The sequence below is a fragment of the Calonectris borealis genome, chromosome 19 (assembly GCF_964195595.1).
Source record: "Calonectris borealis chromosome 19, bCalBor7.hap1.2, whole genome shotgun sequence".
NCBI lineage: Eukaryota > Metazoa > Chordata > Aves > Procellariiformes > Procellariidae > Calonectris > Calonectris borealis.
In genome coordinates, this window is record NC_134330.1 from 9,322,158 (window position 1) to 9,338,566 (window position 16,409).

A 16,409-nucleotide genomic window follows, 5' to 3' on the forward strand; every position below is an offset into this window, starting at 1 on the left:
CCTGTCGTCAAGAACATGATGCCAATATAGATAACAGAATGTGTCTTTAAGATTAGTCAAGACTTCCGTAAGTGCCATCCACCCACCAAAAGTCTAATGAAGCACATACCTGTTACTGGCTCAAAATAGCATTCAATTAATTTATGCCAGGAAAATATGTATGTGCACATTAGAAGGTTTGTATTTTAGAAGGGGGTCTGACCTGCGAATAAGAAAGCATGCTGTTTGTTCACTGTTTTCATCAATAGCTCTATGAAGAAGAGTTTGTAAGCAGCCACTTGGTCCCGACGCCCAACAGGTTGAATCACAGCCATGCCTAACCTAGAAGGAGAAGCACAATGAGGCAGTGAAGTTTTTTTTTTTATGTCTCCAGCAGGCTCCTACTACTTTATATAGTCCTTGACTAATGCTTCTGAAACATTATCCTTTAGAGGTAGAATTTGAGATGCCTTATCTATTCTTGTGACAGTCATTGAATTTCAGGAAGCTCATTTAATGTCTTCCAGACCAATATTTTATTGGTCTACTATGCAATGCTTAATTAGGTAGCATTTACTGACAATTCAGATATTGACTCATATACCCTGCATAGACAGGTCTTAAGCCAGTCTGGGTAACAGTTACTTCACTTTCAGCAATAACAAGCACCTAAAGCGAGTCAAATAGCATCAGCAGACATTGCCTTTGAAGATCTGACCCATTTACTTGCTTTCCTATACATTCAGCTGGACAGAGAGTTTTTTCCCAGGAGCTGTATTTCTAATATTTGTATTCTTCTACTACAGAACTACTTACTCAAGCAATGTGGCACTGAATAAGAATTGTTTCCACTCCACTTTGTAAACTATTTACAAGGTTTATACATGAGTAGTTTCAGTGCTGACTCCATGAAGATTCTTATCCAATACCAGCACAAATTGTCAAGTTCAGTTACAAGACGTATTTCTCAGCTCATCAGCACAGCTTTTAAATAGTTGTCGCTAGCAGACAACAACTGGATATCAGAGACAAAGCTTTCAAGTAACTTCCTTATAAAGGAGACATGAGGAGGTCTACTTATGTCTGCTAAGAAGTCTCCTGCTGGATCACCTATGCCTGAAAGTAAATAGTCTTAGAAGTAAATATAAGCCTTTAAAGGCCTTCTTGATGGAACTTTAAGATTTAATAAAAACCAGCACATACTCTAAAGCATACATATAAGTGTTCAGTTTTATTCAGGAAGCCTATCATTACACACATCTGGTATGCTACAGACTGATGTTTTTAGTAGATCCTTACTCCTTCCGGAATCAGAAATCCAGATAGCATATTCTATATTTTTATTACAGTGGCTGCAAGTTATTTGACTATGCAGACTACAGTGTTTATAGAAGATTTCTAGAAGATTTCCCAAGAAAAAGGAACTTCTGGTGAAGAAAAACCTCTAGAAATTAGACAGTGGTATAGTACACTCTGTTCTTTTCATGCATTGAGTTTGTTTTTGCTGATGAGCCCTTTGTTGCTAGCAAGATGCACAAAAGTGAGACCAAATTAAGTCAATTGACAGTCTTACCAGAGTTGATGCAATATCTTCCAGGTTATTTTCTAAGGCAAGCCATAAAGGAGGATTTCCTTTTTCATCTGGCACAGACATGTCTGCTCCCCTGGTACAAATAGCATCAACCACAAGAGGGAGCTGGTTTTTTATAGCTAGCTGTAAGGCAGTCTCTCCATCCTGTGTTCTGTAATAGGTACAGTTTGAAGTGTGTTACTACTGCATTATAAAGTTAGGCCTCGTGTTACAGTAGTTTATTGGCAAAGCCAAGAATTATCTCCTCATGTGTGTATTTTTGCTGTGTAAGACCATATCTCTACAGCCAAGCAAATGCACCATATTAGTTTTTCATCACAGCTATGTAGTTTACCTTCCTTTCCCCCCCACTTTAGCAGCAAGTAACTGATTTTTGAAGTTTGAAAAGCTTGTTAGTGTTCTTAGCTCCGAGACACTGTCATTTCCTTAAGTGCAGCCATTATTTGAACAGAGTTCCTTCAGAGCAAGCCTACTGCCAGAGAAGCGAACAGCTTTGTCTGCACTGTGGTAACAATACAAGCAACAGTCAGAAATACCAACTGTTAAAAAACTGAAGTTAGAACAGCAGTATTAGGCAGTTTGTTCCCGTGACATTCATTACAGTACAGCTCACCAAATTTCAAAGACAGCCTGTCAGTCATGTAAGCAGATAAATGTTTTGTTCAGCCTAATATCAACTTGTCTAGGAGATACTCAGGAGGCAAGTTCTATCGGAATCTTATTGCTGGAGCTGTATCTAATTAGTTCAGATGGTAGAAAACACGGAGCTACATCTAATTAAGAAAACATGCAGCTCCAACAAGCTAGCAAATAGATGAGACTATAGAAGTTCAGTACCACGTCTCTAGGACTTGAGAGTCTGTTACAAAGGATTCTGTTCTGCCTAGAATTAAGTGGCACCTCCCCCTGCAGCCTCAAGAGGAGGTACTGACCAATGGAGCTATATGTAGGTCCAAGTTCACATATGTAATCCCTCAGCCATAACTAGTGCCATAAAAAGCAAATGCATAACTATGCACAAATCATGATTTGAAACCAACTTCAATCCGTTATATAAAGGCAGTCATCACTACCCACTCCTAAATACATACGCAGTTGAGCGTTGTATCAGTTAAGATCTTACCTGACATTTATATCTGCCTGATGTTCCAGTAAAAAGAGTGCACTCTTACTATCTTGTCTCTGTATTGCCATATGTAGTAGAGTCTGTCCGTCTGACATTGTGTCATTGATGGACGCTCCAGATCCAAGCAGCTGAGCTGCTATTGTATGCATACCTAAAGAGTTAAAGCTCATTAGTATTCTACCTTCAGTTCTATAAAAGACACACTGAAGATTAATAAATAAAGCTTCAAGCTTTCAATTTTTAGTAATTAAAGTAAGAGATGCACTGAATGAATGCTAGAGCCTATTAAAATTTACATACATGAGCTAAACCAACTCATGACTCTACCCAGCTTGAATATTCATTTGCAGACTTACTGAATATTGATTACTGAGTCCTTTTGGTTTTGCTTAAAGACACCAAACATGGTCTGGTATACAGCAGCTTTCCCATTAGTTCTGCCAACCTAAATGTAGTAAAGTCCTCCTTAACCATACCTAGCCTAATCCTCCATATCACTTCAGACTTTTGTCCAAAAAACATACTAACTTTGGTACTACATTCATAAGCTATTCCCTTGAATATTACTGTGTTAGATGTTTAGTTCCTCCTCCTTCTCTCAGAAGCAGATAAGGGCAATGGCAGGGAGGAAGGTTTCTTTCATTGGAAAGGAAAGTGAAAAGCCTGGACAGTAAAGATGTTTCTTACATATGGATGACATCTAGCACTCCTGTACAGAGCAACATCACTAAGCATTCTGCCTCATCTCTTAAGTCTAGAGCATGAGTAGCCATCTCCCATACAGCTGCTGTTTCCAGCTCAGTAGGACCATACTTAAATTGATTCAGTAGTGACCACACCACCTCTTTCTTTTGATGATGTCTTGATACTGTTGAAAAGTCACTTCGCTGCAGACAAAAATATGTAGTTTTCCACAAACCATTTGCCTCCACATTTCAGACAAGAAAGCATCTTCTGAATCACTATTTCAAGATCCGTTCCCCTTAACAGCTACTTAAAGTAGCTCACCTTCCCTTTGTGAAGGTCAGCATTACCGTATTAACCAGCATCTAGAACAGAGTTAACCATGAACAGACAATATGGTGATCTGATATGAAGACTACCAGGGAGTTCACAGTGGAACAATTCCACAGAACTGCAGTATCATTGTGGGAAAGAGGCTCCAGGCTACCTGCTAGTGAACAAGGGAAGCTGTAGGGCTAGAAATCTATCAGTAAGTCAGATGTGAACATTCAGTATTAGAAGCTGAAGAATCATCTAAAGCTCTCCTTGACAGCTTCTCACTAGCAGCACAAGCCAGGATATGAAGACACACCTGCTGTTTTGTCCTAAAAATCTTATCCACATCATAGCTTCCATACCTTTGTAAGTTCTCATCTTGTTTTGAAGGCACATACCTGTCCAAAGAGCCAATCCCAGCACAGTCTGATCTCTTGAGTCCTTTAGACTAAAGTCAGGAATAATTTGCAAGTTGTTGGTAGCATGAAGAGCGTTAGCTAGAAAAAAAAGCATAAGGAGTTAGAGCATTCTTGTACTTGACCTGCAGTTGCACATTGAAAGCTCCAGGAGTAGCAATGTCACATTTTGAAGTGGGCTGTTCCTTTAGCAGTCAGTTTGAAAGATCCAAGCATCGTACCTTCAGTTTCCCAGATGTGATACTGCTTAGGATTCAGGTAGTATTGCCACTACTACCTAATCTTAATACTTATACTAAAAAAAAAATTTCAACTTTCTAGCTAAGAGGCTTAACCTGACCCCTTTCTACCTCCATTTCCAGATAGAGTGGCGTATACAACGTTCTGAGAATGAAGAGTGGAGGCTGTACTGCAAGATGGTGGCAGCATCCCTCCTTCTCAGCTCTCTGGGATGGAGGATATTCTCCCCAATTCACCTACTCCCTCTAAATCCCACTTATAGTAGGAGACAAAATAGGCCTTGCTTCAGCTGTCAAACTCCCTTCCTGCTGCTGGAAAGGAGAAGCTGAACTAGTAGCATTTAATAAACTCTCTTCTGCTAGTATTTCAGTACTTAAGTCTCAACTTGACTACAACACCAGCATTACTCTGTACAAAATCCTCTTACTGAAAGAGTTGAGGGAGGCAGAAATCTTTGTCCATATTTGATTCCAGCATGAAACCAAATGCTTTGACGGGGAGAGAAAAGGAATCTCAGTTGTACAGCTGAAATACAACCTGGGGCTAAGTGTTCAAGTCCATCATCTACAGCGGAGATCTTAAAAGATTTATGGGCAAATTAATTTTCTAGTCTTACCAAACAGATAGTTTGAGTTTAAGTCTTACTAATTGCTCTACTTAAACAATGTTTACAGAGGACATGCTTTATTAGTAGTTTGTCAAAACACAGTTTAGATGCCATCTTGACACACCAATCCACTACAGCATCAATACAGTCTGAACCAGAAAAAACCTACCTTTTTGTTCCAAGATGACTGACACCACATCTGGGTGATTGTAAGCAATAGCCATGTGAAGGGGAGTTTGCAGATAAACATTTTCTGCTGTTGGAGAAGATGCATCCTTCTGACCAAGCACTGCTTCTGCCGTCTGGATGTTTGGATTGGCTCCTTGTTGCAGAAGTTCCGCTGTCAGGTTTGCTAGGCCGTGCCTACAGGCAGTATGCAGTGGTGTTTCTCCCTTTAATAAAGAGGGTAACAGCTTGAGACATGAAACCCAGAAGAGAAGTAGCTTTTAAACTACTACGCCCACAAGAATGGTGTGAAGAGCTTAAGTCCTAGTAGTTGAAGCTCCTTAGGACTTTCAAACCACATTGAGTTAGGCTATATTAAGGACTTTATTACAACAGACACTGAGGGAAGTGTTAAAAGCGTGTTGGCAACCGGTGATCCTCAAGAATAGTGCCATGAGAATGCAACAGTTGTCTGATCACTAGTAAGTATCTGAAAACATGCAAAAGGCTCAGCAGATATTCCAACTTGCTTTAAGCTATGGTTAGCAGTGAGAGATCTCTGCTACCTTATTTCTGAAGGGAAATAAGGAAACTTTCAGACTACAGTCTGTAGGTTTCTGCTTTTACCCATTTGTTTTGGTGGTTGACTTTTGCTCCATGAGTTGCTAGGAAGAGAGAAGCTGCCTCATTTCCTGCACCAGCTGCTCTTTGAAGCAAGCAGTTTCCTAAAGAAAAACCATGAACACCATTAGAGTGCTATTCCAACCGCACTTAGATACTAACAAGTGTGCTAGCACCTTCGCCGCTACCTTACAACATTAAAATTTGAAGCCAACAAGGAAAATCCTACCTACTAGTAGTCCCCTTGCAATGCTGGACTGTCATATGCGCTACCCTTTAGCAATTACACATTTTGAAACTGTAAAGAGGATGTTAGGACCTGGCAAGGAGTCCAGATTTTCTGTCACTTCCTGCAAGTCAAGCTCAGATTGGGACCTGTCAGTGTTCCAGCTCTGGGTAAAGCCACTACCACCTACCATTTCTTACGTAGCAAATGCTGTTGAAACCTCATTCAGCTCCTCAGAGTGCAGTTAGCATTAAGTAATTAACTTACAAGCCTTCCACCTACACAGAAATACAAACCTCTGTTTTACCTGTTACTGTGTCTGGAGCATCTGTATTGCTGCCTCGCTGGATCAGCCTTGCTGCAAAACTGTTCTCACCAAATGAGGTTCCATTTACAACAGGGGCATCCTCAAAAGGGTTTACAGACTGATCGGACGATACAGTGATATACTGAACTGCAAGCCACAGAGCTGTGCTTCCTTCATGATCCTTCAGCTCCAAGTCTAGTCTAAAAATAAGAGTTAATGTTCCCCAATTTATACCTTAAAAAGTGGTCCCCAATGCAGCTTAAGTTTCAAGTGTCTGAACAGCTGTACTAGTTTATCTAATGCCTCACTGACAACTTTGCTTGCCAAGAAGCCTACTGTAGCTCCAGTTACTTCAGAGAATTTGTGAATACTCTGAAACAAGCAGGACTATAGATTTAAGCTCATTGCTCCTAGGAGAAGAAAGGCCCTGGTAGATTTGGGCTCCCACTAAATGTAACAAAGAGGCAAATCCTCTTGTATTTGAGTAAATTGTGTTCAAGAACAGCAAATTCAACTACAAAGAAACCAAGTCAAATGAAGTATTCTGCTGCATCACCCTAAGAAGTCACCTGTATTATCTTTAAGCAGAACCCAAGTTGAACTCAAGAACGTATTTAGACATTTTAAGAGTCTTATTACTCCTTTTAGCTCCACTACAAACGAAGTTATTGCTACATTATTTCACCTAGCCGTCTTTGAAAAAACATGGAGATGCAGTTTGCTTCCTCTTTACAGTAGGGCAAAAACCTACTTGGCTTCTGGCATTGTTCTGGCATCTTAAGTTATGCAAAGTCTTTACACTTTTGCATCCCAAGCCTATTGTTAGTCTTATGATAAGGCGAAAAGGCACAGAAGAGTTGTTAAACCTGTTTTCCTATCTTCATAGTACAAGGTAACCTCAGTGTATTTTACATTCAAGCAAGACTTACTGTTTGCACTGGAGAAGCTGACTGAATACAGGTTCATTCCTGACCACAATTGACACATGTAATGGTGTCCTGCAATTGGAGCAAAGTACAGTTACCTCAGAAATAAGTGAGACACTTAAGATTTTGTCCATGGTCACCAACATGCCCCTACGGATTTATGGGGTTAACTTTCGTCTCTGCTTTCAGAAGGGCACAAGCACATCTTGACAGAAAGAGCAATCTACCCTTTTAGTGGACATGATTCTAATTAATTTAGTAGTAAGCAACCCTTTACACTAATGTAAGAGCTAACTTTAAGGAAAAAGCACAAGAGCTTGACCTATCGGAACTAAGTAGCTGGTATACTCCAAGTTTTCTATATCATTTTATGTACTTGTTTGCCATCCCAACCTAACCTGCAAAGCAGTTTACAGACCCTACACTTCAGATAAACACACTGCAGATACTGGCTCTTTCAGATAATTTCAGTTTCACTAACAGCTTCAGAGAGAAGTACCTTTCTGGAATACTATTTGTCATCTTAATTCGCTTGCTCTACTGTTCAGTGATTCCATAAAGGCAAATTAATTGTGTGCCATGTGTTCCAACACAATCAACTCACCCCAGTTTTCTATAGCTGGGCTATGCTTAATTAGTCATGACAAGGTACCATTCAGCCTGCACAGCTTTCCGCTTTGAATGCTACCCACAGGTCTCAAACTGGATTAATGAATACACCTTTCCTGCTTCCAGTATCACCTGTGCTTTGCTGACAGACCTGAGCAGGTTCTTAGTGGGCTGCAATCACTACAGTATTATCTGTTTAACTGGTAGCAGATTTTCCTTCACCCACTATTTACCTTCCTTTGTTGTCTTGCATATTTGGATTGGCTCCTGCCTGTAGGAGGGACTCTGCTATCTGTGCCATCTCTGCCATGACATCTGGCAAATGCTTCTTGGGGCTGTACGATGCCACAAGGTGCAGAGGAGTCTCCTGGTCTCCCAGTGTAGCAGCATTCACACGGGCACCATTTTTAATGAGAAAGTTTGCAGCAAATTTATCTCCTTTTGTGAAACAAAATAAGGTTATTTATGGATACACTGGAACCCTATATGCTTTATACAAGTCCAGAAAATGGATACACATGATTTCTCTCTATTCCATACAATCATTCCAATAAAAGTGTCTGCTCGTAGAATGCCTTAGAAATAGGTAACTTCAAGAACACTTCACTGCAAAGTCAGGATTAAAATATTTCATAACAATCCACTTGGAAAAAGTGTTTTGCCTGGAGGTTACATGTGACAAGTTCACACGCTAGTTTATCTGTTATGGTGATACGGAGTTTGCTAGTTTCTCTATCAAGACAAATCCACTGCTGCTTTAATGCACAATTGGACAAGTTGTGAGACAAAACATACAAGTAGTTTTTGAACAAAAGATACTATGCCAGGGCATCAGTCAAAAGTGTGTAGTTGAAGTTAGTCATCATCTGTTCAGTATTGCTACATAAACAAGCAGTAACACAGCCTTTGCTCTTGAAAGTTTAGGCCCCATTATAGATAGGGTAAGGCCGTCTACAGTTAGGACCCACCATGCATGGCACTCCTAAGAACTCCCTCTTGAGAGCTTCTCAGAGGTCAGAACTTAGGCCCACTTCAGTACATGAAACCTTGGACTTGAAACACCAAGATGCAGAGAATGACTTCAGGATAATACTAATTCGCTTTACTCCAAAGACTACTTTGAATAGACATATTCACAAGTTGCTTGTCCTGAATGCAAGAGACTGGAGAACAACGAAAACTGTTCGCCTGTATAAGCAATACAGATTGCTGTATTATCTCTGCCAGCAAAAACCAAAATCCCATTTTCTGATTTCCGTATCTGACATTCCCCCACTCTCCAGTGATCATTAGAAGTAAGAATCATGTGGCAAGTTCAGACAATTTGCTTTAGCTCCACTTCCAGAACATGTGATTGTTAACAGTGATTAATTCACTGAAGCTTTGGTTACTGAAAAGCAAGCATTCATTCTCAGAGCTCTAGCTTAGACTGAAAGCAGACATTAGAACTAGAGGACAAATGCTAGTATTAAGTTTGAAGAGCGGCCTGCTGCAATCTTTCTAGTGCTTTATAGGGCTGCAGCCATCACAACACTGACCTATGCCTAGAAGGTCTCCTACTCCTGCTGCTGAAGTTTCATTCACAGGATCAGACACCAGCATTACCCTGTTTAGATATGCAGGAGATTAAAGGAAGAAGTCGGGAGCTGTATTTTGAGCTCACAAAACTTAAACTACTTCAAAGAGTCCAAAAGACCTTGCTGTTAAAAATAAACTTATGCTTTTAATTTGTAGCACTACAATACCCATGAGGTCTGGTGACAGGTAAGGTTCCTGTTGCACTTGGCTTTCTGGAACAGAGCTGCCAAAGATATCACTGCAGGCAACTAGTAGCATGAGGCACTCACTGCAGATTTTTATCAGACTTTGGCCATAGGCCAAGATGCTGCTGCTCCAAAGCCTTCACAGTCCTGTGGCCACAGCAACCAGGCCCTATTGTGCTCCAGGTCTCATAAGATGCATTTTCACTCTAACGTGAAGAACAGCTCAAGATAATCATGTAGTTGTACTCAGACTCCACTATCATAACTATGCTACTATTCACCAGAGCTTTGAAGATATTCAGACTGGCATAGAAACACCTCCACCTGCTCCTTATCTTCTAGCCAGTTCTTCCTCCCCTAAAACTGGTGTCCAATAATAAGGACCCTTGCTGTTAACCATAATCACAAAGGAGCATATGCTGCATTCAACCCAGGTCTAGAAAAAGGCTTCCTCTTTATTTGTGACTAGGCTGTCATGCTTGATTCAACTATTTGTCAGAAAGACATTGTGTTGTCAAATTAGAATATTCTCAGGATCTCCCTACGTTTCTTCCTTTAGCAGACAATACTCTACCAGATTGTTTCTGGACATCATGTGGTATAAGTTTAGTTCACCAGCCAGCAGGCTAGCTTTCAGATCCCAAATAAGAGTTTGTTTGGTTTTAAGTTTAAAAAAAGAAATAGGACAAAGTTCATCCTTGACTACAATTTTCTAACTGGAGTGTCAACTACAGAGTGACACAGGAATAGACTTTGGAATATATTCCACACTGGGAACAACTGCAAGTTAACAAGGCTTCATACCCTATTTACTTACCTCTTTGGATGGCTTTATGTAATAGACTCCAGCCCCTCTTGTCTGCCCTATCTACGTCAGCCTTGTAGTTGACCAGTGTAGTTGCAATACTCTCCAATCTTTGGGCGAGGGCTAGATCCAAAGCAAGATCTCCATTGTGATCCAATTCATTGAGCTTCCCAGGAAGCTACAACACAAATTCAGTCAATTAACATTAGTCAGAGGTATGTTCACCGCCCCAACACAACATTTTAACAGCTTGTTCCAACTACCACAATGTTAGACCTTCAGCTCTAACGCAAAATGCTAATGTTCCGTTTAGGTAAGTGCATCTTACACAGGAAAACAATGAGAAGACGAGCATCACCACATGAACAGAGGGCGGTTCAATGAGAAAGCCGGCGTTCTGTTTGCAAGCCTTGTTTAACTCACAGGAAGCAAGACTAGTACACTCTTAAAAGATGCTGCCTATATAGGCATATTCAACACAGTACTAGGAAGAATTATTCAATTATTCCTCTGAGATACCTCAAATCCCAACTGGATTAGCACTTAAGGGTGCTAACTACTGCTACAGTCCCAGCTTCCAATTAGGATTTGAGGCATCTTAAAGGACTAATTGAGTAATTCTCGATAATTAATACTTGAATAATTCTTCCTTCCCCTTTGTTGGGGGACAACTTATTTGCTAGTTGTTTAGAGTGTTCATCCAAACAGAACAAACATCTGTTACTTCAAACATTCAACAGAAGAGGAAAAGCATTTGTTCAAAGAAATGATGCTTACTTAACTGCCATGAAGCAGCCAAGTTGACTATAATACCATTCAACTTTAAATGTGCATAGCAATATCAAGTATCGGATTTTATTAGCTACAATCTGTTGCATGCAAGATGTTTCCCGAAGTAATTCATAACACTTTTAATTATGTCTTTATGAAGCCTTTACCACTAGACCTCCATTACATACATAGAAGTAGCTATGGCAATGATAAACAAGCAAATAAGAATTAGTGACAAAAATCAATAACAAGGTTCAGACTGGTAGTTAGAAACTAGTTATTTGAAATACCAAATTCTAGAAGACAGATCAAGTCAGTCTCACTATACCTGTGAATCCATTTCAATAAGATACAAAAAGACTACATCTTCTCTCTCAACTTTAATAGCCTTATGTAAAGGATATTCTGTCTTTGACTTGAACATTTTATACAATAACTGAGCACTCATGCTACTGAAGTCTTCTTTACGCAAGTCATCCTAGAAGCAATAAAAAAGAAAAGGGTAAGCAATACTCCTATTTTATTTATAAACAAGGCATTGCACAATGCAATTATGAAGTTCACAAAACAACTTCGGTTAAAAGCTCCATTTTGATAAGATCACAACAAGCAGGAACAATCCAAGATAGCCTTGTAAGACTAGGAAGAAACACTCAGGAGGTTTTACATCTTACATTTTAGTTTCAAGATCAGTTAGTAAAATTTTTCTTTCCTTTTGTCTACAGACATGGAAAACTAGCATTTCACCAAACATTACAGTAGATTAATATCTACTCTCTAAAACTAATTCTTTATCTGGACTTAAATCACAGATTAGAGTTTTCCAATAAAAAGGCCTATGACTACCGAAGACTGACAACTCCACAGAACTTTGAAAAACTCTGAATAAAAGTAAACAGAAGCTTAGAAGTATAAAGACCTTATGTTTGAGTTAGTGCTCATTTGACTAAACAGAAACAACCTCATTTCCAGATAGAACCCAGTGTCAGAAGTTAGGAGCCAGAAGCAGGAAAAAGTTAAAATGGCAGACCTGCAGGTTCAGATACAAGAATTTTTTTTAATATATTCACAGATCAAAGCACTCCCCTCTGCTTTGGCATTAGCCAAACAAACATCCACATCTGGATGATGCATTTTGGATTTAGAATAACCTAAATCCTCACACACTAGTCTGCTGTTGACAAGTCTTATTTTAAAGGCTAATCCATTACACAGTTAATCGAACTCTCCTCAAAATAACAGATCAGAGCAAATGAAACTTCCAAGTCAGTTGCAAGACTCCTTGTCACTCCCTCCATCACAGAAGATAAACTCTACCCTGGCTTCCCTAGATTATTTTTAGAAGTAAAAACAGGCCCGGGATTTGTGATCTGTATAGACAGAGACCAACTATGGATGAACTTCTAAACAGTTCAGAGTTCAGATTTGATAAACCCTCTTGCTTACTAGAACACAGTCCCTTTGGTCTGGCTCACGTTTAGGAAAGTAAGACACTTCTTACAGTGAAGTATTTCCAATGAACAGAACAACTCTTCAGGCTGCAAGCTACTTCCCCCCAGTCAAGATATTCACACCAAGATAAACAATGGACATAACCTCTAAAGATAACAAAAAAATCTTAGAGAAGGAGCCATTTAATGTGCTTTGTTCCAAACATAATTATGAATTAGTATTATAGAGAATATCAAATAACACATAGCGTCTAAAGCACATATTATAAAGATAACTGAGACAGACGGGAAGGGAAAAGTCATTCCTGCCTCATAAGAAGCCCCTTCACTCACACCAGAGGGGGAGGGCAGGCAGATTTGACAACTTTTTATCAAGACTGTTGCTCTTTGCAAACATATAAGGGTCAGCAGAATAGGTCACCTTAGTCACTGAAAGTCATCAGGAATCCCTGTAATCCCCATCCCAACTAGAATGCTTGAATGCTAGCGTACCAACAGATACTCCAGAGGTTAGACAGTACAGCAAGTTAAGCAAAATTCTACTGATTAAGTTCCTATACTCTGCAAGCATTTTTCCTCTTGCTTCCTTCTGACAGTACTTACCCAGTGACTAGCAATAATCTCAGCACAATAGTTCAGAAGAGTGCTAGCATTCAGCTCCTCAGCAGTCTGATAGAAACGAATGCAGTTCCTTACATTAACTAGTGACATAACTCCTTTTTCACATCTGTCAAAATAAGAAAGCCAGTGTTCAGTAATCAGGAAACAGCTTTACTGTAATCACTCTCCCATGCTGTAACAAGGTCAAATATACTCCTTTTGCTAGATGCCAGTAGACAATGGCTTGGCCTTGCTTTACTATAAGGCTAAGCAGCATAAACATACTTTAATCAGAAGCCCTGTAAGACAATTTCCTTAAGAGCAGACTCCTATTAGAGTCCATCTACACTAAGGTCCCGTGATAACACCACACACTGCAGGAGCCTGCAAGTGGAGACAGACATCCTAGTTCTCCCAAAGGAACAAACTGCAGCTCATTTACTGTTACGAAGTAGGGAAGATGTCTATCTTTACAAGTACTACAGTGATCATAAGCAGCTTTTGTGCCAAGGCTAGAAAACGGCATGCCAAATACAGCTATTTGTTTAATAAAGAAAAGGGATAAGCTTTAACAGCAGATCCATCTAATCTTTATAGGTGTGAAGCTATTAGTTTGAGTTTATGGAAATAAAATCCAAGTACCTCAAAATGAAGATGAAGTTAAACATGCCAGTGATCTCCAAGCAGATATTAAGACCAGAAAATGGAAATACTTGTCTCCAGGTGCAGATACCTACTAAGCCATCTAATAATTACTAGTAGCATACTGTATGTGGACTTGTCATTAAACTACCATGACCAGACAACAGCTGAGGAATGTTTAGGTAGTACCACATGAAGACAGTTTTAGCCTGGTACAAAGCTTGAAGGCAGTCTTAGCATTGGCTTACAGATGTCAACTTCTTGGGTCAGAAGAACTGACAGCAATTTAGTTTGCTTCACTTAAATCATAGATTACGAGTGCTGTGTACTGCGACAGCCCCAGACACCCCTTGGGCAAAAGATTATTCTATCAAAGAGTACTTTATCTTTGAGTGAATTCAAGGCTTTGAAGTTGTACAAAACTTGAAGAGGCTTCAATTTGTACATTCAGGCTTCTCACTAACTCTAAATGGTTATTTACAGCACTCTATACATTGAGGATAACAACCTAGCCCCTACAAGAATGGTGTGATCATAACCTCCGCAAAATGGCAAAGCATTGCACTGTTAGATTAACCTTCTTTATAAAGAAAAGTTGCCACCAAGATGCACAGAAGAACAGCTATTTAAGTTAAAAATTTTTCACCTGTATTATTTTAATACTGCAAGCTACTTGCCATTGACTCTTCCTAGCATTCTCTTTAACAATTCTTTTCTTGCAACTCTCCAGAGCTTGTTACTAATATACTGATCTCTATTTCCCCTTAAGGCCAAATTAGGGTTATTAGTTTGACTGGGAGAGGAACTGGAAAGTAAACATAAAAGCTAGGAGAAAAAACTGCTACAGTTTAACTGTAGTGCAAGGCTTCATTTCCTGTGACCAACCGAATGTCACGCTGTATTATTGAAAACCTCAAGACTTTCAAAAAGCAAAATTTTATGCAATTGCCAGCAGCTATCATCTTTTTCTATTCAAACAAGGTTGAAGAGTTCAAGAAGATTCACTGTATTTACCAAAACTCACCTTTCCCTAAGCAGCTGGAGCTGAAATTTATTAGCTAGTTTCATCAGCTCTGTCAAGAAGATATCATCTTCTCTTAGTTCAAGTTCATCTGTGTAGATCCACCGCAGCATTGCCATGGTTACTTCTGGGTCAGCATCTGGTACAGGGAGCAACAGGGATTAATAAAATACCCGAAGAACAATCGCCTATTCAAGTAGCTGCTATTCCTCTGACTGTTAAAGTCACAGCTACCATAAAAAAAGATAGCCTCATAGAAACTGTACTGCTTTAGTTCAATCAAAATGTCAAAAGGCAGAGGCAAAACTGGTCAGAAGTTGCAACTAGTAACAATGCTGGCACCAAGCAGGAAAACCTCTTTTCCATTGGAACACTGTGCAGAATGCAGGGAGCCCTATAACATCTCCTACCTGCTACACAAATATTGCATATTTAAGGACCAGTGATGCCCCTTTGGTCCTTCGCATACGGCTAAATCCACATCTACATTTGACAAGCACAAATCCCCTTTTCAATTTAAGAACCCTCCCTCTCTTATATTATAGCCATATGTTATGAACTGTTGCATTCCAATAAAGTTACTCACACCTTGGTAATGACTATAAAGTACTTAAAACTGCTGGGAACCATTTCTAGGAAAGGTGCAAAAACGTCAGTTTAAGAAGCTGGTTAGATTTCAGGTGTTTACAACACTGATCACAAGCCTGATGTTTTCACACAGCAAGAAAAATAGAAGCCTACACCACGGGACATGAGATGCACAAGCCCAATGGCCAGGGACCTTTGTCACCTAGTCAGAAGTATGGTGACAATCCTGCTTACAAGGATGTAGGTTAGAATTACTCCTCAATGCAATATCAGACCAATTACAACAAAAAATACTATTGATGTAGAAGAATAACTTTAGTCCCTTAAGCTGTTTTGTTTGCCTTAAAAATGAAAACATACGTGTTTAAGACCCTGAAATACTCGTCTCCTTTACATGGAGGGTTGCCCCAGATTGTTTGCAGAGTACCAGACAGTACTTGGCATAGCATGTAGACTGCCTCCAAAGAAACAGGAAGTTTTAGTAAGGCAAGTGTCTTTTGCCGAACTTGAAATAATGAGAAAACCTACTTGAGCTGTAATATCAGCTCCTCCTTGGCAGAGATCTGAGTTCATTTTCTCCCTCCCAAGAAGAGAACCTGTGTTAATCTCTTTCTACTCTTTTAAAGAGTAGAAAATTCTGCAGATTACATGAACTCTAAAACCACTCAACTTTAAGTGCTGCTATTTTGAAGTTAGGATTCAGGCAATCTTAGCTTGCAAGTTCTTAAGAGAACAGCTTTTAAGGAACAGCTTGTTGCTTGCTACAACTATTTCATAACCTAATCCATGTGCCACTTATCAAATTTTATAAAAAATTCAATTTTACACAGTGGAAAGTATCATTTACTAGCACTTATTTTAAGCATCATTCTATAATAGGAATTGCTTGCATTGTTAAACATGCAAGACTGCAGTTACATTTGAGATTCTCAGACTAGCTTAAATGTGGAGCTAGA

At 39.5% G+C, this 16,409-nt stretch overlaps 1 protein-coding gene across 5 annotated transcripts in view; it reads right to left on the reverse strand.

Annotated features, from left to right (window-relative positions):
- ANKFY1 (ankyrin repeat and FYVE domain containing 1) overlaps positions 1-16,409 on the reverse strand; it is a 34,992-nt gene that overhangs the window by 10,425 nt on the left and 8,158 nt on the right. For all 5 annotated transcript variants that reach the window (XM_075168976.1, XM_075168974.1, XM_075168975.1 and 2 more), the window contains 13 exons: positions 14,869-15,004; positions 13,206-13,329; positions 11,480-11,629; positions 10,393-10,558; positions 8,046-8,250; positions 7,207-7,275; positions 6,278-6,477; positions 5,751-5,848; positions 5,128-5,350; positions 4,094-4,192; positions 2,694-2,847; positions 1,553-1,721; positions 203-321 (listed from right to left, as the gene is read on the reverse strand). In XM_075168976.1, coding sequence (XP_075025077.1) covers positions 203-321; positions 1,553-1,721; positions 2,694-2,847; positions 4,094-4,192; positions 5,128-5,350; positions 5,751-5,848; positions 6,278-6,477; positions 7,207-7,275; positions 8,046-8,250; positions 10,393-10,558; positions 11,480-11,629; positions 13,206-13,329; positions 14,869-15,004 — 1,912 coding nt within the window. The remainder of the gene's footprint in view (positions 1-202; positions 322-1,552; positions 1,722-2,693; positions 2,848-4,093; positions 4,193-5,127; positions 5,351-5,750; positions 5,849-6,277; positions 6,478-7,206; positions 7,276-8,045; positions 8,251-10,392; positions 10,559-11,479; positions 11,630-13,205; positions 13,330-14,868; positions 15,005-16,409) is intronic.